Raw genomic sequence first — 27484 nt, 5'->3', positions numbered from 1 at the left:
TTTTTGGCCGATGATTCCGAAACACCCTGTGAAATAATTTTATTGAAATTCATTGGTATAACAGCCCTAGAAATGTCCTTCAAATAAAAAGAAAAATTGTACCGCTAACTCAATCCGTTCAAAAGTTATGATTTTTGCAACGAGATAAGTCATTTTGGACAACAGTGCGCCGCGCCATGCCACCGGCCGGTAGTTGTCATTAAAGATTTACATATCCATTTCTTGGGGTTTTTACACGCCCAATGTATGAAGTTTAAACATTATTTTACCGCGACTCGACTCTCTTGTCTTGTTTAACTATGTTTTTATTGCTGTATTATTAATTGTTTTTGTTGTTCTTTATTTTGCATGTATAGATATAGATACACAAACTCCCAAGTTCTCTTTCTCACAAGCGAAAAAATATACTAATGAAATTCTCTGGTTTTGGTGGTTTTTAAGTTTTCTACTTTACCTGAAGTTCATTCAGTTTCCACCTGTAGCTTGCACGATTTGAACGCAGTTTTTTCCGAGCTCCAATATAATTATTCATCTTCATTTAAGTGCACAATTATTTGAAGTTGTGAATAAGCTTTACTTTTTTTGAATTTTTCGCGGGAATTGACGAGCGTAAAGGCTTTTATATTAAAAGATCGGCTTAACGGCCGCTTTTAAGCGGGACAGAGGATCTTAAGTCGGGTTTGTTTGTTTTTATTATTTCGCGGTTTTTTGTGTTTGTTTTAAGAAACCATGGCGAATTTGAATCTTGTAACGGTTTTTATTGCCATTTTAATACAAATTGCTCCTATAATCGCAACAACGAAGCTTATAATAACACAGGAAGGTGAAGAAATTCAACCTCCAGTTCAACATTTCATACAAACCACAAACGGAACCGAGTTTCCTCTGCTCGTTACCGAAGATCCATTAGCTTCGACAACTTTAACGGAAGATCTAACTGAAGCTCCATTAAAATCTGAATCCATAGTTCTTGGGGGAACAAATGGTGGTAATTCTTTAGAGCCACCTGGTGGTAAAAATTCTAAGACCGATCGAAATAATGTCCCGGAAATAAGTTCTACAATGAGGACGATTCCAATGGAAACTTCCAATGATGGTCCAACAATTGTATTGAGCATATCGACCAATAATGGCAGTGAAGCTATAATAACGACATCAACTGACGAATATGAACAAGATGCACATGGACTTATACCAAGTGCTAAGGTTAATGCCAGCATTCATTTGTCCAAACCAACAGGAGAGATCATCTTCAGGTTAGTTGACATAATATTGTAGTAGATTTTATTGTTTACGTTTAAATAGCTGCTTCTATATCCCAGACAAAGTTAAACCTTGTTTATTTTTTCAAAAATGAAAAAATAAAAAAAAATATCGATCCGATTAAGGCCGACATCAGACATGTGACTTCTCACATGATGGGCTCATTACCGATTCTGTCGTCATAAATATTATATACTAGGCGGCGTAGTTAAGTATTTTCTTGTGCTATTACACACTTATTTGACTTTCTATATTCTTAAAAGTCCTTGAATTATTGTGTTTGTTTATAATTTTCTTTTAATTAATTCACACGCTTTTTTTTATTGCGTTGTGTCGTCAAGCCGTTATAGAAATTCCTCATTATGTTAGAAATATGCATAAAATTAAAAAAAAAGCATTCTTGAAATATAATTATTTTATTTTTACTACAAAAACAACATTGCAATTCAAAACAAGATCTCATAATCCGGTTTTATATTTGCTTGAAAGTTTTTGAAACTTAATTTCTATATTTTCTATTAAAATATATTTAAATCACAGTTTTTACAACTTTTTAACATCCAAAAGCCTTTTAAGCTACGTTTGCACAGGATGTTAACTTTAGATAGTTTTATGCTGGACGCATTAATCTAATTAAATCAAAACCAATAAAAAATGTTAAAACACAAAAGGCTAATAAATTAATTAAATCGAGATTTCGGGAAAAACTGTAAGAATTTTTCAAGAAACAAATTAAGTACATTCATACAATGAACTTAATTTTTTTTTTAAGATATTTAATGCACATTGCACAAGTATTTAAAAATTGACTCAGCAGTTTTAAACTTCTGAAATTGACGGTATATATGAGGTTAAAATCTATTTAAAGGTTGAAGAATGTTAAAATAAACAATCAGAGGGTAAAACAAAGTTAAACCACTGAAAATCCACTTAAGTCGGTGAGATTTAAATTAAAACCAAAGCCGAACCACAATTTTAAAACCACCTTGCTCTGATAATTATCATAATTATAATTATTTATTATAATTATAATTATTAAGAATTAGAAGAATTTTTGGATTTTGAGTTTAGTCCTTGAAATCTAAAATAAATTTTTTTAAATGTTAACAAAATATATACATATGTGCCCTTAATTATGAAAATGGACCAAGTCACTCCTAAAAATACGACTAAATCTAGCCTAAAAATAATTATTATATAAGGGGTAAACTTTATTTGATAGCGAAATTGCAGTAAATATACTTCTTTATTGCTCCTTCGGTGATTTCATAAAAGAAATACAATTAAATCGTTATAAGAAAATTATTATGTACGTTTTTATTTAAACAATGCAAAAAGTGACTTAGTCCAATTTCATAATCATGGACACATATATAATATATATATGTATATTCTTAACAATGATTTCAAGATTTCGCAAAAAATGGAAACATTTTCCAAGAAACAATCATTCTGCAATCCAAAATATTTTTAAGTGCTTACAAACTAAGGCCAAATTTATTTATTCTCCATTATACTTAAAGTCTCCATTAAAAATCTGTCAAATCGCATACGAATTTTAGAATATCCCATTTTAAATGTTGACTTTAAATTTAATGGAGTGTGAATAAATTAATCCTTAAATGATATTTAAATTTCCGTTGGACCTTTTAAGAAGATTAAGATGAGATTTGTAAATCTTCATGATTTGTATGCGACTCAAATCAAATCTAGTAATAAAGAAAAGATTCTGCGTGAATTCTCTTAAATCTAAATTTAGGTGCCGGTGGAAATGTATCATAAGACCGGTATTCTTCCATGTTCTCTAAATATTTTTCTGTTTTATCGATTATAACTTAAGATTGGTCTAGACATTTCGTAGATTTTATGAGCGTTCATGTTCACTTCTATTGCTTCCTGAATAGATATACCAGCCACTTAAGTAGTTAGGATCTTTGGTAGAACAAAGAACACCGACCTTAAGGGGGGAAATCCCTCCAGACGACACCTTTTTCACTATTTTTTTATGAAAAAAAGAAAGCACTTTATTGAAATTTGGAAAAAGACAAGATATTACTGACATTATCAAGAATTGAAAAAAATTTTTTTGAAATGAAAAAATAACAAAATGGCGGCTCTGGAGCCTTTCAAAGTTGACGCCTCTAGTTTGCGCCGTGCAATGTACAGGTCCAGGAAATCATCTTAAATCAAAAAGGAAATTTTTTTCCGTTGGATGATATTAGTACGCATTGCATGAACCTAAATTTATTTTTTTTTAATGAAAAATAAAAATTAGAAATCAAAAAAACGAAAAAAAACATGTTTTTTTTACAAAGAAGTAGTTAGAAAAAATATTTACTGTACAAATTTTATTCAACTTTTAGGTTCATGTTGTGGCCAATGATTTAAGGAGTAATTTGCTTCAAATTTCAAGTCGATAGCTTCATTAGTTTTTGAGTAACATTGCACGGCGCGGAAAAAAACTAGTTTCGAAAAAAATGCGTTTAAAGTTTTCGTTTTCGTACTATGGTAGGTTCGGAGCGCATTGGTTTCGGGACTATCTAGACACTTTTGAGGCTTTATTTAAGGCTAAGACCACTGAAAATAGTTTCTTCGGTTGATAAATAAATTTACTACGCAAAAAAAAATAATGCAAAAATAAAAAATTCCGGAGGGATTTCCCCCCTTAAAGCACCTACTTCAGATCTTTTAATAACTTCTGAATGCAATTAAATACAACATGAAGTACTTTGGAAAGATCTAAAGGAGTGAGAATACTTTTTGTGTTGTTAGTGTTTTGAAATACTTTTAACTACTCTTCTATAGTTGTATTTTCAATATGTACTTTCCCAAAATAAAATAGAAAAATATTTGCCGAAAATAAACAAAACTGAAATGATAATTCAAAAGAGATCACTTAAGTATAGTCACTGAGTAGAGGAGAAACAAGAAACGTTACGATGTGAAGATAGAATTAAAAACAACCCTTTTTAACAACTCACACAGTACATAACGAAACGAGAACAAAATTGACCACAATTTGCAGAAAATTTAAGGATTTATACATTTAATTTGTTTCCACCAAAATTAAATATAGCGATTTTTGTTTTGAACGCGTCGTTTTTGAATTTGATAAACAGTCAACTATCACCCTAGCCGATTTCACTCCAGTTCGGATTTTTCGGTACTCTTTTGAATTTTTTGAGCTTTCCTCCGAAAATTTCAAGAATCAACAGTAAGTAATTCCTTTCATATATTTTATAAAATAAACGCCTATCCTATAGATATATATGTGTAGCAATAGTTGAATGCAATTAATTTAACAGAAAAAAACAGTGATTTCTTGGTAACTTCTTTATTAACGATTATGCCTTTATGATTGATTTTTGCTCATTAATTGTCGTCATTAACTTCTATTTTCATATTGTCTAGCCTATGTTGATTAAACATTCATTAAAAACAAATGTCCTTTATAAAAAAAAAACCTCTTAATAGGCGCAATCAATCAATTAAAAAGACAAATTCAAACTGACTTAAAAGCAGTTAAGCGAACAACAAAAAAGAAATATTAACGATCATTGAAAACGAATTAAAATAACAGATGTATATTTGATTTCAATTTAAATGAATAATGATTTTATTGAACTACTGTTGAATATCTTTTATAATTTCTAAATACTATTAAATTACTTCTGAATAAATTAATGAAAGTTATAAGTTATAACTATGCCTATTTTTTCAAAGGTTAGACACAAAGTTACACACATTAAAAATGTTTAACTTCTGGTAATTAATCGAATTGCAACTAAGAGTTAAATAAAGATTCTCTTTGAAAATAATTTTTCTCCAATTTATATAAAAGTATCTCTCCATTCTCCACAAGCTTCAAAACAATATAATTTTTTTTAAAAAAGTACTTATTTTTCTTGAATTACTTACTTAATTGAATGTGTTTTTTTTTTTAATTTTCGATGAGACAATGTAAACTAATTTTAATTCAATATTAATTTTTTTTTAAATTTCTTCTGTGTGTGAACTACATCTGTATTCTTACTTTGTTATCGTAACCTGCAATTGAAGTTTTCTCAATTCTCAAACCTTTTAAAACTAACACCGTCAACAGAGATATATTTATTTAACTGTAACCAGACATCAATAAAGAACATAAACAACTTTGAAACAGGTGTTTTTTTTTAAAGAAAACTAATTAAAATCAATAAATGAAAAACGTAATTAGAGTAACTTAAGAGTATTTGATTATATATTAATTTATTAACCTTGATTTTTCTTGTTCAATTAAATGCTTAGGAAAAATAAATTTTCATTTGAAATAATTTATTTTTTCTTTATAAATTATAACCTTTAAATTAACATATGGTATACAAAAACTGGGTTATGCTTAAATACTTTGGACTTCCCTTATTAGTCTATTGAATAGACCCTTTTGGATGGAACAAATTCGTTCAAGAGTTTTTATTGGCGATTATGATTCCTTGGCATACAAGAATACTCCAGCCAAAAGTGCTACTAAATCCATTGGTGCATTTCTGAGAAAACGGCAACACTGGTCGGTTTTCAGTTTTTTTGATTTAACTCGAAAACCAAGCCTGACTTTGAAATGGTTCAAAGACACTTTTCATAGCAAATTAAATTTTCTGTCAAGTTAAGATGGTTAAAAAATTTTAAAAATTATTTTTGTCTAAAATTCTAACCTAAAATCAAAGAAAAAAAAGTTAAAAAATTGACAATTTTATTTTTTTTTACTAAATCAAGCGGCATTTTGTGTATGTAGCCGGGACGTCCAAACTTTGTACTAATGAAATAAAGTAGAGGTAAAATCCTTTGATAATATGCAATTTTTAATTTTTTTTGTCAAGAAACAACTTAAATGTACCTATTCAAAAATTAGCACTTTTTCTAAATTTTTGACTTTTTTAGTTAAAAGCAAGTTTTTAAAACTCGATAAAATCGTATTAATTGGTAACTTTTAGACTTTTAAAGTAAACATACTTCGAGGGATTGATTTAATATAAACTAAATATGACAAACAAAAAAATTTATTTGCATCCTTATGGCCTTTTGTGCAATTTTGTGTATGTGCATTTTTATAAATTCGGGTCGAATGGATGGACGGAGAGCCATTAGCTTTGGTCTATTGCATAGAAGAACATTTAATACCAACTCTTTTACTGTTTTCAATGGCCTGAAAAACAATTCTTGTAAAATCCGCGACCAACGAAAAGTTTCTCTTGAAAAACGAAAAAAATACTCTAATGAGTTTGAAACAAAATAGCTCAGGGAAATTAGTAAATCAAATTGCACTTTTCGCGGGACAAATTTTTTTCATGGAACGTATTTAGGTGAATGTCCTTATCGTAAAAGTGAATTTTTTGGGATGATAAGATATCGGGAACAGCCGCCATCTTGGAAAAGAGGTCGGTGCCGTTTTTATTTTATAACTCCATTTTTACTCATTTAAACCAAAAATGTCCGAGGGTAGACTTATTATCAATTAAATTATCTAAAAAATGATATACAAATGAATTCCGTGAGTTAGTTAAATTCAATTTTATAGTCGGTCAAAGTCCGGGTTCTTCTCGCAAGGTTAAGACAATATGACATTTTTTCAAATATCTGAAGAACTTTTGATTTGTTTGGGATTTTCTTAAAGAATGAATTATAGCACTTTTAATTATCTATGAAATGAAACCTTTATTGTTTTTGTAACCATCACATTGTAGAGGCAACCAAACGTCGAAGTCATGATATACGATTTTTTAACTGAACATATTTGGGATTTCAATAGATCAAATAAACAATCAAAAATTAAACACAATAGTCTCGAAAACATAACAGCTTACACACCTCATATCTTGAGTTATACTTATCGTAATGCTGAGATTGAGGTGTTCATGTTTAGGAAAAATGACAGGGCATCAGTTCTTATATTTAGAATTTTAAATAGTGTCACTTGAGCTTATTCACATTAATTGGAAAATTCACTTCATTTAAAACCTCGAAAACCATATAAAGGTTAACATTAAAGATTTCAAACTTTGAATTCAATATTTAGACGAATATAGTTAAAAAACTGTTTACTTATATTTTGGTTATACCTCCACTTCAAAAATTTGCTCGGTCTAATAGAAGAAAACTTGTTATTTTCTCACTTTTGGATAGTAGAATGTGAACTTCGACGTTAGATGGCTTATACATTATGTTGGTTACAGTAACGATAAAGGGCAAATTTCATAGATAATTCAAAGTGCTATAATTCATACTTTAAGAAAATCCCCAACAAATCAAAAGTTCTTCAGATATTTGAAAAAATGTCATATTGTCTTAACCTTGCGAGAAGAACCCGGACTTTGACCGACTATAAAATTGAATTGAACTAACTCACGGAATTCATTTGTATATCATTTTTTAGATAATTTAATTGATAATAAGTCTACCCTCGGACATTTTTGGTTTAAATGAGTAAAAATGGAGTTATAAAATAAAAACGGCACTGAACTCTTTTCCAAGATGGCGGCTGTTCCCGATATCTTATCATCCCAAAAAATTCACTTTTACGATAAGGACATTCACCTATATACGTTCCATGAAAAAAATTTGTCCCGCGAAAAGTGCAATTTGATTTACTAATTTCCCTGACCTATTTTGTTTCAAACTCATTAGACAATTTTTTTCGTTTTTCAAGAGAAACTTTTCGTTGGTCGCGGATTTTACAAGAATTGTTTTTCAGGCCATTGAAAACAGTAAAAGAGTTGGTATTAAATGTTCTTCTATGCAATAGACCAAAGCTAATGGCTCTCCGTCCATCCATTCGACCCGAATTTATAAAAATGCACATACACAAAATTGCACAAAAGGCCATAAGGATGCAAATAAATTTTTTTGTTTGTCATATTTAGTTTATATTAAATCAATCCCTCGAAGTATGTTTACTTTAAAAGTCTAAAAGTTACCAATTAATACGATTTTATCGAGTTTTAAAAACTTGCTTTTAACTAAAAAAGTCAAAAATTTAGAAAAAGTGCTAATTTTTGAATAGGTACATTTAAGTTGTTTCTTGACAAAAAAAATTAAAAATTGCATATTATCAAAGGATTTTACCTCTACTTTATTTCATTAGTACAAAGTTTGGACGTCCCGGCTACATACACAAAATGCCACTTGATTTAGTAAAAAAAAATAAAATTGTCAATTTTTTAACTTTTTTTTCTTTGATTTTAGGTTAGAATTTTAGACAAAAATAATTTTTAAAATTTTTTAACCATCTTAACTTGACAGAAAATTTAATTTGCTATGAAAAGTGTCTTTGAACCATTTCAAAGTCAGGCTTGGTTTTCGAGTTAAATCAAAAAAACTGAAAACCGACCAGTGTTGCCGTTTTCTCAGAAATGCACCAATGGATTTAGTAGCACTTTTGGCTGGAGTATTCTTGTATGCCAAGGAATCATAATCGCCAATAAAAAGTCTTGAACGAATTTGTTCTATTTTTGCTCTGGAGCTCGGGTCTATTAAATAGACTATATCCAACATTATGTTGTTTTAAACCAATAACAAAATATTTGCTTGTTTGAAAAAATGACAGGTTGAAGTAATTAAAACAAATTGTATGTCAAATAAAGCTGACCACATTAGGTACTATGTAAAGTGACAAGAACCCAAATCCCCGGAAATCTGACATAATAGAAAAAAGTTCTGTTCTATAAGGAAATAGTGAGATCAGTGCAGGATAACACAGAACAGTATTGGGAGAAACTTCAAAACAGAAAACAACAACAAAAACTGTTCCAGACTGCAGCGTCAAGGAACAGCAAACTATAACAGCTCAGAACAGAAATACTTCATTGAACAGCAAAAAGCTCTACCTACTAGAGCTGTAGCAAATCGTATGTATTCGTTACTAAAATGCGGGTATTTGCTTCAGTAACGAGTAACGAAACGTTACTTTCTAAACAGTATCGTTACTCGTATGTTTCGTTACTGGGTACTGAAGTAACGAAACATACGCGATACGAAACACACGAGTAACGACACCATTTTAATTTCAATACTAAATCATCCGATATTATGAGATAAGAAACGAAGTGATACACTCAATTTGTCGCATTTAGCATCTCGTATCGAAATCGTAACCGTAGTCGGAATGCTAACTCCAGATAATTATCTGGAGTTTACTTTTGTCTCGTTAAGAACAGTAGTGCCAAGGTATCTTTGTATTATCGATAATACATAATTTATACAGAAACATCTTAAGAGACGTTTTTGGTATTTTCTCTATGTGGCCGAAATATACCCATGCCGCTCCGCAACTAATGTGATTATGACGTTTTTGTTAATGGTTTTGAAATGTAGCTTAAGGATGTACAAAAGTTTTTTGTTTTTCAAAAAATTTGTTTATTTTCAGTGCAAAATTTTCAAAGCTCTACCTACTAGAGCTGTAGCAAATCGTATGTATTCGTTACTAAAATGCGGGTATTTGCTTCAGTAACGAGTAACGAAACGTTACTTTCTAAACAGTATCGTTACTCGTATGTTTCGTTACTGGGTACTGAAGTAACGAAACATACGCGATACGAAACACACGAGTAACGACACCATTTTAATTTCAATACTAAATCATCCGATATTATGAGATAAGAAACGAAGTGATACACTCAATTTGTCGCATTTAGCATCTCGTATCGAAATCGTAACCGTAGTCGGAATGCTAACTCCAGATAATTATCTGGAGTTTACTTTTGTCTCGTTAAGAACAGTAGTGCCAAGGTATCTTTGTATTATCGATAATACATAATTTATACAGAAACATCTTAAGAGACGTTTTTGGTATTTTCTCTATGTGGCCGAAATATACCCATGCCGCTCCGCAACTAATGTGATTATGACGTTTTTGTTAATGGTTTTGAAATGTAGCTTAAGGATGTACAAAAGTTTTTTGTTTTTCAAAAAATTTGTTTATTTTCAGTGCAAAATTTTCAACTAAAAAAAAAAGCAAAGAAAACGAGGTTTGAAAATCACTCTCAATAGAAAAAAAAATGAAAAATTGTTCGACATGGTTGTATTGAAGTGTTAATATTCCGAGATCTGCGCGAAGTACTTTTGAAATAAGGGTCTCTAAAGAATTGTGATAAGATTACGGAACGAATATAAACAAAAAATTTCCAAAGTTTTGTCGAAAATTAAGAAAAAAAATCAAAAAGAGTTTTCACGTTTGATTAAAAAAAATCGAAAAAAAAATCAGTATAGCTACCTTCAAACGCTTATAACATGAGAACGAAGCAACTTAAACTAATGTTTACGGCCTTAAAATGAAGCTTAGATTATACAAATTGTTTTTGGTTTTTTCAAAAAAAAAAAAATCTTACACACTTATACCAACGTTCGAAACATACTTAAAATACCAAACATAAGAAACGTATCAAATACATGAAATATACGAAACGTACGAAGCATGCGAAAGTAACGAAACATGCGAAACACACGAAACATACGAAATATACGAAAAATGCGAAACATACGAAAGTAACGAGTAACGATATTATTGATGCGGGTACTAGTATCAAAAGTAACGTATACATGCGGGTACTCGTTTTGTCGTTACTTTTACAGCCCCACTACCTACTTTTATGTACGGAGCAGAAACGTCATTCATCACACTTATAAGAGTATTCAAAATGCATTTGCACCTGATTCATTTACGTTTTAGTACTCTAGGATCCCACCCCTCTGTATATTTTTTTTCCTCTTGAAACTCATCCAAACTATTAATCAATAATATTAAGATCAGGCGCTAACGATAGGTGTTCATATTAGCATTTTTCCTTCGTTGTTAATAAAGTAACACTAGTACTATATTAGCGATTTTCAAGGGACCAACTTTTAACGAAATCAAACCAAATCCCATCTACTCGGACAGAACAACATAAAGACAATTCCATGGTAACTCACGTTATATTCAGAAAATTTTCCAATGCTTAAATGAATTTTTTGTTTGTCAATTTTAATATAAATTGATACGAAAGTACTGTCTTTTTTTATGAATGCATCATAACTATTACTTTCATGATTAAGTAAAACATTTTTTTTTTATTTTTGGCATTTGCTTGGAAAAAATAAAAGTTTGTTACGAAAATCGGACACGAGTTTTAAGAGCCCGACAGTATGAAGTTTTCTGTGAAATTAAGAATCTTATTTTGTTTATAATGAAGATTCCATACATAAAAAATTACAAGCTTTTAAAATTAATGACACAACCAAACATTTGTTCAATTTTTCGAGGAAAAATTTGAAAATATTTTGGTAACTCACGTTAAATAAATTTAGTAACTCATGTTAACTGCCATCTACTGTTACAAAAATAAAAAATAGATGCCTTTTTCATTAAAGTAATTTTAAAATCGAATATTGTTTAACGAAGCTTGCTTAAATGTTGATTGATTTTAGCAATCACAAGAGGATATTGTCATCATCACAATTAGATTCATCTTGTTTTCTGTGGGCTTGTTTTATTGTCACGTTAATATGAAATTCTTCAGTAGTTGGCAAGCTTATGCTTTAAAAATACTCCCTGAAATTTATTTCTAGACTTAAGAATATATAATAAAGAATCTTTTTTTATAACTTGCATAAAGAGTTGCCGTTCGTAACTTGTCATTTGCTTTTTAAGAGTAAAAACTAGAGATGCCGCGAACATTTATTTGGCCGAATACCGAATATTCGGCCACGCTCCTCGGCCGAATACCGAATATTCGGCCGCCGAATATTCGGCCAAGGATAATCAGAAAAAAAACGTTGGTAATATCAAAAATTTTATACTTAGTCTCAAGAATAGATGTGGCTTAAAAAATTCCCAACAACTTCGTATTGTAACGATGAATAACTGAACTACTTTTAAAATAAATGTCTGAACAGACTACCTACTACTGCAAAGGTAGACCTGAAATCGAATTACATATGAGATGAGGACTATTCGCCAAGAACGAACAGCGGACCCATACAAGTGGTGGTCTACACATACCTACTACAAAATTTCCAATTTTGACAACATTTGCTAAAGTCTACCTTTCCTCTCCTGGGACAAGTGTTTACAGTAAAAGACTTATTTTCGAAGCATTTACGAAGATAAACGTAAACGTTTACTACACAACAAATGCGGAACAAATAGTTTTCATTCACCACAACTTGCCTATAGTAGATTATAAGTACTAAAATTACAATTTTTTAATAAAACACACATTTTGGTATAATAATTTATGTCTTTTTCTTCTCCATTTGGTATTCGGTATTCGGCCGAATAGTTTAACTATTCTGCCGAATACCGAATACCAGAAAAATAGGCCGAATACCGAATAGTGGCCGAATAGTTCGCGGCATCTCTAGTAAAAACCTACATATTTTCTTGGAGGTGGTCAACTCTTCATGCGTAGATGATCTAGTACATTTAAATGTCAATTGCATTTATTTCGTTGAAAGTGCGCTTGATTAAAAATCGTTAGCAAAGCACTCATGAGTATTTTACCACCACAAAAAGAACGTGTCTTATGAAAGAATTATTTTTAATTTTCTTGAGGTCTTGAAACAAATTTAAAATAATTTAAGAGGCGTGTTAAAAGAAAATGTCGTCGCTAATCTTTCAGATGATAATTACCTCTAGTACGAAGAAACCCTTTCATGAGTCGTGGGGTCGCATTTGGCATGGCAACGAAGCTAGTTTAAGAATATCTAAAAAAAATTGTAGTTTCTGCTTAGATCATAGCCATAGAGGAAGGAATACAAACTTTACTTAATTAGTTTAACAAACACCTAAAATCAGAGAAATACCTTAAAAGAGAATTTTTTTCCTGATGTGAGTTTAATAATCTTTAATTTTGTGGACCAAAAAAAAAATTTCAAAAAATTAACAAAATACCAAAATTGGGGTACCTTCACCAACCTCTCCTGCTTGCAGCGCTGGTTTCGGGATTTAGGGTATCTTATTCCTGGTAGGGGTGACCCTACCAAAAAGCACTAACTCATATTACAGGATTATTATGCATTTACATTTCATTCGTTTAACAAAGTGTGTTGTACTTAAATAAAAAGTATTTTCCTAAAGGAAAAGCTCCTTTAAGAATCAACAACGAAAACTTGCTTTTAAATTATTTACATTAGGCATGTACATAACTTCATTGGTCTAAAAATAATTAATAAATCTACAGATTAATATCCCTCAAACAACAACTTTTCCATGTTTAGTTTTTTGTATTCTTAAATGTATGTGCAGTTTTCCAATCTCTCTTAATTGTTATTTTCTCTTGAAACTGAGACCGAGATCAAATTGAATTATCATTTCAAAGTAATACAAGATGTCAACTCTTATCAATGTTTCAATGAATTATATTTTCTTTTGGTAAAAAATACTTTTCGTTAAAATTCTCATATCTCTTAATTACCAAACACAAACAAAAATTGCATACCTACATACTACATACATTGTGTATAAAATGTAGGGATATTGATGATTGGTGAATTCTAAAATTCATTCCTATAAAAATAACAGTCTTAATTATATAAATGTATGTATTAACATAGGTACAATTACAATTGCACACGTAAGTCGTAGCAATTTAGTACCTTCTGCTTTACTGTTTCATATTAAAGAGCTCTCTTTTGTTTTTAAAGACAAAATTTAGTACAAATGCCTTTTTAGCTTGCTTTGCTACAGAAGTGTCATGCTAAGTCTGTGCTTTCCTCATATAAGTGGGTTCCTGAGGACCAATTAAATTGTGAAACCGATTTCTTTTATAATTTTAAGTTGTGACTTTTTTTTATTCGGTACAGTAAAAGTTAATAAATTTTAACTAGGAATTTATTAAAATCAAATTAAAACTAAGATGGTGAATTTAATAAATGAAACCATTAAAAAATTCTTTATCGGAATTGTGTTATACTTGACAGCAACACAAATAGCACTTGTCGTGTAAGTTTATTTTTAATTTTTTTTCTAGTTTATTGGTAATAAATACAATTGTCATTATTGGAAAATGAGAATGACATACATTGTTTTTTTTTTTTTTTTTTTTAATAATTTAATAAGGAGTGGTTAACAACTATTTTTTTTAGATAAAAAAAAATAGAACAAAATCTGAAAGTGAGAACGATATGGTTCAAAGAACCTACAGTTATTTGATGAGAGTCAAAAAGCTGGTATCAGAGAGGATTTTACAGTTTAAAAAGCGTTTAATCTACTAAGTCAATGCTAAATCATGTGTTCAATTGAGATAGTTTTTTTACACAAAGAAAAAAAGCAAAATTAAAAACAGAATCTTGCAACTTGGTTCTTAGTTAGAGTGCATATAAGGTTCAAATATCAAAGAAGGTTTAAGACTTTAGAGTATCATGTTAATATGACAAACTTTTTTAAAAAGATTGTTCTTATAGCCGTGTTTTATTTGTACTCAGTATTTTACTGAGATAACATTTTCATTTCATATTTCATGCTGCAGAAAACAATAAACGATTACCTACATTTATTTATTTTTAATAATCCTTTATTGTTGAAGGTTAAAAAATATATATGTTTAGAAAAAAAATTTCTCTGTAAACCAACAAATAAAAACTTTTTATTTATCCTTAGCAATCATTTGTTGTTGTTTACCGTGCAAAATTTTACTGAACTAAGTACTGAGTTACCAAAACAACACAGCTTATAACAACAAGAAATTCTTATATTTCACTATGTACTTGGTAGTAAATCAAAATCAAAATTTTGGTTCTGTGTTAACATGTACACTTACCACGCAAGTGGTAAATGAGAAAATCCTATCAAGGACCTATCCTCAAATCGAAAATACATTAGTTACAAGTTTTTCGGATTTTTACTCCCTTTTTGGAGTCAGACACATAATTTGGGGTGGCCAAAAATTGACTAATTCTCAAATTCCACCAGAAGCTATAGTGCCGCATTGTGTTGCGATGTACCTAAACATGAAAAAAAATAATAATCCGCTATTTTACAATTTGTATTTTTATAACATAACGAAATTTAACAATTTAATTTCTACACAAAACTATATGTGACAGTTTACGCAGAGGAAAATGTAGAGATAAAATTGTATGTTCAGCTTAAAGATTTATGGTTTTTTCGTTGTATATTTGTATATTTGCATCTTTTTTTTTTCAAAAACAAACTTGGCTTGAAAAAAAAATATATTTTTCTCTTTTTCAAAATCAGGATTTTAATCAGTTTTTTTAAAAACAAATTTGAAATACAAATAAATTAATTAGCTTTACGCGTAAACATCGTTATAAAGCAATTTCAATATTTTGCAATTCAGTTTTTTTTATAAACTGTTGTTCAATTGCCTTGAGCTAAAAAATAGAAAAAAAAAAGAAACAACGGATATTAGATTTATTGATAAGTAATTAAATTTCAATTGATTTTATGAAATGTCGCATCCATTTTAAAACCTATTGTCTCTTTGATTAGTCACCCTCCAATTACGTTATCTCTTTAATTAACAATTTATTTAAAGGGATGAATAATATTGTTTAAATATAATAAAACAAAAAATATTATTAAAATTCAACAAAAAAAAATTTTTGTACTAAACAAAAAAAGATACCAATCTATTCATATTCTATTCGTATCTTCTTTGTATTGTCTTTTCTTTTACTGAAACAGAGATTTCCGCAACAAATTCCATTCCAAATTCTGTACATTGTTACTTTTTAATTGAATAAAGCGATAAAATTTTATAGATAACAATTTGTTTGGTGTCATCAAAAGCAATCGATTAACTTACTATGTACAGTACATGAGTACATATTTATATTTACATAGAGTATTGCTAATATTTTGATACTTTTTTCAACTTTTTATCGCTAGCCCATCAATATTTTGTGTGGTAAGGAATAAGATTGATCTGTTTACATGAAAGATAATAAAATTAAACATTTCGTGTGGTTTCCTGATTTCTTAATTTTATAATTTCAAAACATTATAAAATCAGAAAAGAATATTAATTTAAATGATTAATTGCATCATATTACTTAATAATGTGTAAAGTGCATTGTTGACAAGTTTTTATTTTTGCAAACATAATTTGTCACTTAATTATTTATTTGTCTATTAATAAGGTTGTCATTTAAGTACTTAAATTAAAATATACAATATATATATATGAATTAAAAGTAAGCTTTAATGAAACTACTTATTGGTTTCCAGGTAAAATTAACGTTAATAAAGTCGCTTCAGATCATCTCTCAAATCATAGGGAAAATAATACTTCCTCTATGCCTCAAACTATGAATATGAAAACTGGTAAAATTTAATACTACTGTATGCTTTAAATATCATTTTTTGTCTTCACTATCATCTGTCAACAAAAACAAGGTTAAGATTATTCTGATTATATCCCAGATAAACCTCTAAAACCAAGAATTGTATCTCTACAGAAACGAAATAATGTCAAAATTTGTATGGGAAATTTTTGTTTTGCAACCCTAATAAATTTGTATCAGGATTTTGATGAAGAAATGGACAGATAAACCTGATAAACTTACGAAATATTATTTTTTACGAGTATGTTCCCAGCTCCATTTTATTTTAAAAGAGGGTTGAAAAAACCCGGCTAAAAACAAAAAAAAAAGTTGTTCTGGAAAAGTGTGTGGCGTCGGCGTGGCAGCATTAGATACCGAGAGTAGCATATATTTTTGAACAGTGCATATTTGATTTTAGTCAAAAATTTGTTAAACTTTGTTTTATTTTATTATAAATTTGATAAATAAGAAAAAAGTTCCTTTGCGGGTAAAATCACTCAGTCCTTTTGTGGGTAAGAGCGCGCACTTCTCCCCATATTAAACTTTTCTTTTTTTGATCTGATTTAGAGTACAGAGAATTTTTAAACTTGAATCTTGAGAAACGAAGGCTGTTATTCATGAATTCCAAAAAAGAAATGCTCTGATTTAATTAGAAACATTTTTTGTTTGTTTTGTTTTATAAATAAAGGTTTTGTATTTGAACTTAATTTGTTTTTTCTTTAATATTTTCATTCATTTTAGTGAAAACTTAGAACTTTTGAAAGAACGTTTTGTTTAACTTAGTATTACATTAAGTTTTTAGAAATTTAGTAGCCGTAAACTGTCATGATTTCTATTAAAATTATGTGCGCGTCTTACCCAAGAGTTTGCGCGATCTTATCCTGACTTAGGCGCAAGAGTGCGCACTTTGACTTCATATGGATTTTGTTTTGAATCATATGAAATATTTAAACTAAAAAACTTTTTTTTTGTGTTTTCTTGTTCCCAAAATATAGGTTTATCAAATGTAAAAAACTTTGTGCTGATATCTCTTACAGAATCTTCACAATTTCGCCTTAAATTGAAAAGTGCGCGCACTTACCCCAATTGACTCTACTACTGAATTAAATTATTTTGTATTAAATTATTTATTTGGTATCTTGGAAAGAAAATCTATCTTGTTGGTAACCATTTTTTGAGTACTTTTTATCACTTTTCGAACTGCAAACTGTAATTGCGGTTTAATTTTGGAATGTCCCATTTAGCGATTGCAATACTTTTACACAGGACAGGTTCACATAATTTAAAGACCTTTCCAAAAATACCAATCATTAGTTTTACTATTAGGTACTCACACTCGGTCTACAATTTTTGTTTTTCTTTTTTTTTTCATATTTAATTTCTCATTTTTTCTTATTAAAAAAAAAAAAAAAAAAGTTACTTTTATAACAATCAATATGAAGTAAATGTATTTTTAATGAAAATTCTTTTTGTACAAATTATAGGTATTATGTTTAGATAAATTTTTTCCTTAGTTTATTATTTGAATAATATTTTCAATTATTATTATTTTTTTTTTTCTATTAAATTTACTGTGCTTAATTTATTGAATTTCAATGCATCTTATAATTGGTTTTTATTAAACTGTTAGTTGCATATTATTATAAAAATAAAAAATAAAAATAAAATAAAAGTATGTTTTATTACTATTAATTTCTAAAATAGAGTTTTGCAAAATTCGGGTCTATTACTAAGGGCTATAATTGTCATTCGGGTTAGCCAGCAGCAATTACACACAACACACGCCAAAAATTACCAACTATTTTTAGAAACACTTCGATTTTAAAATTTGTACTCATCTTATTTATTTTCAAAATTTTTATTTTTAACATCTTAAGCAAATATTGACCAGTCACAAAAGCTCCAGACTGAATTGTAAAGAACAATAAAATTAAAGAAAATATTTGACCAAAAATTTGTAAATTGATTGCTAATCAAAATTCAAAATTGAAAAAAAAAAAAAAATCAAACACTTAAAACCCTACATCAAGTGGAATTCCTTTTAATTGTGTTATTGATGTTAATTCTATATAATTATTCCAACAAATAAAAATAACAAGTAGTATTTTTTAACACCACCAAATTAATAAATACGTCTCTTGAACTTGAAGGCGTATCCACCAAAATCAATTTGTAGTAATAACATCAAACAACTGATACCGGTGGTACATTTTCATTCAGGTGATTATTTATTTTTAAAAATTGCAGTATAAAAAACCCAACAAAAAAACTAGCTCTATCTTCCTAAGTCTTTATCGTGTTTAAATCTTTTATAGAAATTATACCTTCGTTTGCCATAAATAAACAATCTTTAAAAATAATTGGCAATAAATTTCCTTTATCCACGCGTCTTTTTATTGATTCATTCAATGAGAATTATAATTATACTTGGTGACAAGCAGAGTACTCCTGACAATACTTTACTAAAAATATCGTGACAGTACCTAGACTTCTATCACTCAAATTGAAGCACATCAAGATTGTTCATTTTGTTTTTGTATTTCAAATATTTACTTGACAGTTATGACATTTGATCAGACAGCAGTAGTACTATCTTTATTGATTGACTGAAAATCTACCACAATAAATCAGCCAGCATGGGGGTTATTTACTTATATAATTTTAATTTGCATTCTGCTTTAACAAAACTGGAATTTTATCATTTATAAATAAATAAATATTATTTAAAAAAAAAATACTTTAATCAAGATATTAACTTGTAGGTGTAAGTATTTTTTTTTTTTGAAAAATTACACAATCTGTCAGGAAACAATGAGATCACCTCAATAATGAATGACGCTTTTATATCGAAGTTTTGTTTGTTTGTTTAACAATATTGTTAAAATACAATTGTTCAAACACGTGCAAGTGATCTTAATTATATATTATATATAAAGCGAAAACCAAACAATTGTACTACAAAATGTAAAAGAGTTAATTAAAATATTGCTATAAGTAAGAGAAACGGTGGGATATTTACTGTCTTATCAGTAGTAAACGTGCAAAAATGAAGATGAGATAACTAAACCGATTTATGTATGTTAAAATTCTTTTTTTTCAAGTATTATAGATTGAAGATTTTTAAGATATGGTTCAAAGTTTTACCACTTGTTCGAGTTTATAGTAGTTTTATACCGTGATCTGGCGACTGGCTTACATATTTAAGAAATTATGGCTTCTTATCTAGCTGTTGCCTTTATAACAAAGCCACATCCAAATAGACGCTGTATACACTCTAGTACTTTCCATAAACAAATAGCACAAGTTTCATCCTACGCATTTTCTTCTTTCACAACTTACTGCAGATCCTTATTTAAAAACCATTTTCCGGTTTAATAAAGTGACAATGTTCTTATGTCAGATAAAGTAACAAAAAGAGTAATCTATTACAAATTCTTTAACAAATTAGGTGACTTTTCTTATATTTAAAATTAATTTTTTATTGTAGGCTTAAGCCTACAATAAACAATTTATTTTAATCTATTACATTTAGATGTCAATATATAAGTAACCTTTAAACGCGTTCAGCTGGAATTGCATTAATTAAAACAATTAATGGATTTCATTCATAACATTTTGCAACATTGCTTTCGGCCATTCAACTTGCCATAACTCAATACATGAGACATGACTTGAATTACTGATATACCTACTAATGCAATAATCACTTGACTGTAAACATAATCTTACACCAAGTTAAATAATACTATGGTAAAAAATGACACATTCATTATTTCTTGCAGCTAATTAACATTTGTAAAAGTTCTGTAACAACAATGTTAACACTTAATAGCTCCGTTCCATTGGAGGTGGTAGTTTACTCATGAGTAGATCTAATACTATAGTTAAAACATGATATTCTACTCGAGGAGATAGGAATGTGTAGTTTTTCTACTCACGAGTAAACTACCACCTCCAATGGAACATTGCTAATGAATCAAAAAACTGTAAAATATAAAGCATTAATTGCATTAACTATGAACAAATGACAGATGATACGGTTATTTTGACATTTGACATTATTTTCTTTCAGATCGGACGAAGAATGTCCAACATTAATCGATGCTGACAGTTTGTCACAAACACAACTGATTCAACGGCTGACGGCCCCTTGCCGTTATGATCGCCTCGAAAGGCCAATAAGTAAGTTATTAAAATTTACTGCCTATAATTAAATAATTGAATAAATAACTTGACATTGCGCTATTCAGTAAATATGACAGAAGTTAGAAAAAAAAATTAAAGATGCAGCAATAAATTCAATATTTACTTCATTGACATTTGTTTAATTGTCATTAAGAATGTGTGTATATAAATGATGATGTAGTATTTGTATATGATTTGTTTTAAATATTGTTAAATCACTGTTTTCAATTAGTCAATGATTCGGAATATAATAAATTTTCCTTGTTTCCTTAATTATTCAGTGAAAAAATCTACATAAATGTAATAATCTTTGAAACACATCATACAACATGTCATCATCATCACGTTCTGTTTGATTCAAAATTATATACTGCATGTTTTTCTTATGAAAAATGTATAGAACAAAACCGTTTATAAACTGTAGTAGTTTTATAAAGATGTTATAACTATTTATTTTTTTCGTTTTTATTTTTGCTTCCAGCCTTCAATGAAAAAGGTGAACGCCTACCCGTCGACGTACACACTCGTGCCTATGTTTATTTTATGCAAAATTTAGAAGCTCACGATTTGCAATTTAAAATGCATGCATTGTTACAATTGCGTTTTGTTGATCCCCGATTGGTATTCAAAGAAGTTGCCCCGAAACGTAAACAACCAATATTGGGCGAAAAATCTTTGAGAGATACACTTTGGGTGCCACATATTTTCTTTGCCAACGAACGAGATTCAAGTATTTTAGGTACAGCCGAAAAAGATATTCTTACATCGATCTCACCAGATGGCACTGTGATCATTTCGACAAGAATTCAGGCAACATTGTATTGTTGGATGAATTTACAAAAGTTTCCCTTCGATGAACAATCTTGTTCAACGGTTTTAGAGAGCTGTAAGATTGGTATAGATTAATATGATTGTAGATGTTACAATTTTTTTTATTACAGGGATGTATAATACATCAGAGTTGGTTCTTCATTGGGAAACAAAATCTCCGGTTACTTTTGATCCTGATCTACATTTAACTGAATATGTTTTGCTAAGTTCGTGGTCTAATGAAACTGTAGTTAATGCTGATTTGAATGATTTACGGCATGGAGCTTTTGGTAAGTTTTCTTTCTTATATTGTTTATATTTATTTTTTCTTTTCAATCAATTTTTAACAGATTAACAGAAAAAAATCTAGCCTAGTCAAAAATGAGTCCCAAGCAAATAGTCTTAGAATACACACGTAGTTGATGCTTTACCCTTCCCTTTCCTTGGCTAGTAAAAGTTACACAAAAAAAGAAGACTTGTTAACTTTGCAGCTTTTAACAACAACATTATTTCTTTTGAATGGCGAAATTTTTCTGTTCTTTCTTTTTATAAAGAGTCAGAATAAAATTCGGACTAAAATTATCTCACTATCCAGTGCTTTTCAGGGATCGGTGTTGGTAACCAGCTATGTGTTACCCGTGTTTTAGGTTTAAGATAGCCCTGTTACATTGAAAATGGTTATTTACTCGTGAGTAAAAATCTAGTACAACAACTACACATTCCTATCCCCTCGAATAGAAGATCATGTGTTAATTTTAGTACTAGATCTACTCATGAGTAAACTACCAACTCCAATGGAACGGGGCTAATACAATGGTGTTAGATGCACTCATTTAAGTAAATGAAATGCATACAGTAGTAAATTAACTGTCAAAATGTGTAAGTCTGCTTCTACACAGCTCTGTACTCTGTTCGTTTGTACTTTGGAGGTGGTAGACTACTCATGAGTAGAAATCTAGTACTCGGCCATTCCAAAGTAACGGAGAAGACATATTGACCTTGTTTCCAGTTTATCTCTTTGAAGAAGCAATCTTTTTTCTTGAAACTTGGTAGGTCTTAAGGGCTCATTATAGAAGACCCATACAAGTCTTCTAAAAATGCAAATGGAATGGCAGTACTACTATTATACATTCCTATTTACTCGAGCAAAAAATCATGTGTAGATTGTAGTAGAAACTCGATCTTCTTATGAAAAGTCTGCTAGCTCCAAAAGTTTTTATTACGTTTAACATGTTATCGTTTACGATATTGTTTTTTTAAGAAGTGCCCATAAAACTTTTATTGTACATTTAACGAGTTTAGTTGTAATCAAGTTGGGTCTCACTTTAATTGTATATAAGTAGTTACCTCTTACCTATTCTTATTTACATACGCATAATTAAGAGGATAATATTATTACTACTTTTTTTCAAACGTTGAAATAATAATTAATATAAGTCACATTTTTAAAAAAAAAATTTATTCAGATATGGACAGTAAGCCCTGAAAAATTACAGGTCATAAATGTGAACCCCAGTAGTTTTTATAAACAACCGCGATGCATTTGTAACATTCTTACTAGATTTTATTCAAATGAACAAGAATTTTAAGTATTTTTCAATACTAAATTTACATGAACAATCTAGCATACCTAATGTAAGACTTTTCACGAAGTTCCGGAAACCTATAGTGCCTCATAATGCATCACCCACACCAAATGTTTATCCTATCTTTATCTTTTATGTTAGATTGACAAATTCTTTGTCAACAACTTATTCACTTTTAATATGTATAATTATATACAAATACAATATTTTAAATACCGTGCATAAATGAACATAGTATCGTTTTTAAGACCCTAAATTCTTTGACGTCTCTATCCATTGTTTTATATTTGTATTTTATTGCATTCGAAATAAATAATAACGCAAAACAGTCAATTGTTTTGAAATTATCTTTTGAAAAAAAAAAAACTCTTAACATAGAAAATAAAATGCACGACTGGGTCGCACGAACTTGCTCTTAGAGTTAAAGTTGCTTAAATTTTTAAGACTTTTTATATAGAAATTTGGAAAAAAAAAACAAAATTCGTTTTTTTAAAAAATAAAATAAAATCTGAAATTAAATTGCCCTCCAAAACAAGTATGCAGTTTTGATTGATATATTAACATGCATTTTTAGAAAAAAAATTTTCAAAATCGTTAGAGCCGTTTTTTTAAAAACTAATTTTTTATAAATATTTTTTTGGAAAAAAAGTTTTAAAATAAAATTGGTATGTCATTTGGTAGAAATCACTAATCAACATCTAAAAACAAAATTTCAAAAAAGTTCAATGTCCCGTTTTCGAAAATTTGATTTTTCAAAAAAAAATTTTCAAATTTTTTTTAAAAATCCAAAAATTATTTTTTTCAAAATTTTATTTTTGGCTTATATTTAAATTATATAAATGCTTCTCCACAAAAAGTTTCGTTGAAATCGAATAAGCAGTTTCGGAGATAATCGGATTTGAAAAAAACGGTTCTATGGCAGGTACCGTTAATAATGATTTTCAAAAAAAAATTTTTTCATTGAAAGATAGACCTTAGCTTAAAACTAACATTTGAATTTTTTAAACAAAATCGTTAGAGCCGTTTTCGAGATATTTCAATTTTGCTAAAATCGGTATATGACAAGTACCGTTATTTTTGGTCCAAAAAAATTAATTCCAAAAACCCCTCTGGAGAGTCGCAGAATAACGCTACATACCAAGTTTGACATTAATCGGTCCATCCGTTTAGGCTGTAGCTCCTTATACAGACAGACAGACAGACTGACAGACAGACTGACAGACTGACAGACAGACAGACAGACAGACGGACTTCCGGGACCCACTTTTTTGGCATTGTCTACCATCGTAATGTCATGGAAAAATGTTATCTCAACTTTTTTTTTTTGTACGAATGCATAACTTGATATATAGTACCTATATCGCAAGTAAAAATCGAATGGAGGCATTCAAGAACTTGAAATCACATTAGGTTTAAACTTATTTACTTAAAAAATTAATTTTGTGTTTCAGTTACTCTTCGCTAAGAAGAAAGCCATTTGGGGAAGCACTCTTATAGCAACTTGTTGTACCTAAATTACAGACAATTAGTAATAAATGACTTCGCACTTTACATAACGCTTCAACATTAAGCCCTCAATTTAACTAAATATAGATAAATTCAAAGAACTGAATTAATATGTTTAAATTGTCACTATCTTGATTCCTACAGTAAGATTGATTGTCGAATAGAAAAGAAACAAAAGTATGATAAAGTTTACTTTATTCGTCATTTTTATTCACGAGTTCTTCTTTATTGTTTTATATTTGTGTACTCTTGGAATACCTTTATTTTAAAATATCTTTTAGAATAATGGTTTAAATTTAGGCAATGGCGCACTTACATTATTGATCATTTTTTATTTTTAGCTGGAAACTACAGTTCACTAAGTTTCACAGTACATCTGACCCGAGAAGTTGGATACTATCTTATGGATTACTTCTTGCCTTCGATGATGATTGTTGCTATTTCATGGGTATCATTTTGGTTGCAGGCCGATCAATCAGCGCCAAGAATTATGTTAGGTAAGCTTTTATTTTTCAAAATAATCAATTCAAATCAAATAAATGAAAAATAAAAAATAAAAGTTACTCATACACCATGTATACCGAAATTGTTAAATCGCATGTTTATGATTGTTTTTGTCTTTTAGGAACAAGTACTATGTTGACGTTTATCACTCTTGCATCAGCACAAGGAAAAACATTACCTAAAGTCAGTTATATTAAGGTTTCAGAAGTTTGGTTCTTGGGATGCACATTGTTCATCTTTGGAAGTTTGGTCGAATTTGCTTTCGTAAACACAATTTGGCGACGAAAGAAGAATGTCGAATTGAAAAAGATCAACAGTAAATATATTTTAAAGTCTACACTTACACCACGATTAGCTCGAAAAGATATGGGAATGCAAAAGTCAAGATCATGTTCCAGCTTAAACGATGGACAATCAGAGCATAGTAATAGAGAATCACAGAATTACAACAATTATTTAACTGTTCACGTAAGAAAAGTTTAAACAAAATTTTAAATTTGGTTCTTTATTTTGGATGTTTTTTTTGTAATTTCTAGACTCTTCCCATTATCACAACTCAGTGTGAAGAAGACTTCTCTGGCAATGGCAATTTAACACGGGATGTTGAAAAGGGCTCAAACAATAACATGTCCAAATGTGCCTCAATCAGTATAGATGATAACTTTGTTGGAGGAAACAAGAACAATGGCAACTCCAATCGCAGTGGTTGGACAACAATGACGCCTCAAGAAATCTCCATTTGGATTGACAGAAGGGCAAGGTTTATATTCCCTCTGTCATTTATTTGTTTCAATGCAATTTTCTGGACTTTTGTTTATTGCTTGTAAAAAAAAACATTGTTATCAAAAGACCTCAAAGCAGGTCTTCAGGTTTTAAAATTTTCTCGCTTTAAATAGCTACGCCAACGTTTGCACAATCTCTTTTTTATGGAACTGATGAGCCAATGAATTCAAATTTAAAATTGTTTAAAATTTGAATTTAAACTTAATATTTTACCATTGTATATGTAACTTTATTGTTTTATGTATTTATTTATATTTAATAGTCAACATTTGTTATTATTATTTAGTGAAGAAAAGAAACAAAATAATTTTGTGTGTTTTGTGCAAAGTGTTCCTAAAAATTTCCTTTCTTATTCTGAGGATTTTTTCTATTGTTCTTAATTTTTTTACTAACTTGGTTTTCAAATTAAGGTTTTTCTTTAAGCAGCAAAATTTAAAAAGGCTGCTAAAACTTAATGTGATTAAACTGAAAACAGTGTATTATTATGCATAAGATTCCACAAAAAAAAATATGTCAGAATAAAATATCAGACACAAAACCAAATGTTTAATTTTTATTTTCTTATAGTTATGTCATTATTTTTTTTTTTTTTTTTTTTGTTTAAGTATTATACCATAATGTATTTTTTAAAACTTTCACTTTGTTTATAATTTTAATCTCCATATACCTAATATATACATACATACTACATACATCGATTAAAAAATAATATTGCAATTTATTAATAAATGCAAGTTTTATATTTATAACCTTTTATAAAAAAGAAAAATGAATACATTATTTGATTTTATGTTATTAACGTTACTGAATGTGAATAAATAAATGTGTACATAATTGTAAAATATTTTTGTGTTTTTTATTTGACTTAAATTTTACCTTTTAATAACTTGGGTTTTTACCTTACCTTTTAATAACTTGGGTTATAGCTTATAGGGTTAGTGCCATATATTTACATTCACGGCGGATTATTTTTAGAGGTAGGTATTACCTTTTATAAAGAACTTGACAAGCCTTCAACGCATTATCATTGACTAGCGCTGTGACAGTAACGGCAAAATGAGTACTCGCATCAATGATATCGTTACAAATTCCGATTCGTATATATTTCGTATGTTTGGTATTTTAAGTATTTTTCGTACATACGTTAAGTATTGGTATGATACGATATAAGTTTGGTACTTAAAATATTTTAGTTAATTTCTTTACTTTCGAATAGTTACCCTAGAATCGGAATACAACGGAAACTGAAAAACATTCCGAGTTTCTTAAAAATGTAAAATAACGAATATATCTAATTGATAAGTACTAGCCAACGTAAATAGAGAAATAATTAGTGAAATATGTATGAACTTGCGGATATAGAAAACGAATGGGGGCCTAACCTGAAAAATGCGTTTGAAAATGTTCACTTTTTCACTTTTTGAGCCAATGTAGTTAAGGCTTAATTGTGTACGAAATCTGTGTGTATAAAAATTGTTTTTTAAATAAAACAACAACAAATGTTCAGGCAAATGTCAAACAGAGGAGTGTGTGTGAAAGTGCGTGTGCTTGTA

The 27484-nt window shown here is 29.2% G+C and overlaps 1 protein-coding gene across 2 annotated transcripts; it reads left to right on the top strand.

Moving 5' to 3' along the window:
• The first annotated feature begins 462 nt into the window (after positions 1–462).
• Positions 463–26775, top strand: LOC129905370 (pH-sensitive chloride channel 2). Of its 2 annotated transcripts, none has more exons than XM_055980841.1 (7): positions 463–1256; positions 20630–20739; positions 21224–21628; positions 21684–21842; positions 24986–25141; positions 25270–25616; positions 25685–26775. In XM_055980841.1, the coding sequence occupies exons 1-7, from the start codon at positions 730–732 to the stop codon at positions 25973–25975; spliced, it is 1995 nt and encodes a 664-aa protein (XP_055836816.1). In that variant the 5' UTR covers positions 463–729; the 3' UTR covers positions 25976–26775. The 2 variants fall into 2 exon arrangements, with proteins under 2 accessions (XP_055836816.1, XP_055836817.1); XM_055980842.1 differs by lacking the exon at positions 463–1256 and adding an exon at positions 13924–14215.
• Positions 26776–27484: the final 709 nt, after the last annotated feature.

This window comes from Episyrphus balteatus, chromosome 1, assembly GCF_945859705.1.
Source record: "Episyrphus balteatus chromosome 1, idEpiBalt1.1, whole genome shotgun sequence".
Classification (NCBI taxonomy): Eukaryota; Metazoa; Arthropoda; class Insecta; order Diptera; family Syrphidae; genus Episyrphus; species Episyrphus balteatus.
The sequence above is the reverse complement of the archived record's forward strand: the minus strand, read 5'-3'. Positions and strand labels throughout refer to the sequence as shown.

Excerpts from the sequence above, each read along its gene's own strand:
- LOC129905370 (XM_055980841.1), top strand. The coding sequence starts at position 730 with ATGGCGAATTTGAATCTTGTAACGGTTTTTATTGCCATTTTAATACAA. Across the intron at positions 1,257-20,629 it reads ACAGGAGAGATCATCTTCAG|ATCGGACGAAGAATGTCCAA; the intron begins GTTAGTTGACAT and ends ATTTTCTTTCAG. Across the intron at positions 20,740-21,223 it reads TCGCCTCGAAAGGCCAATAA|CCTTCAATGAAAAAGGTGAA; the intron begins GTAAGTTATTAA and ends TTTTGCTTCCAG.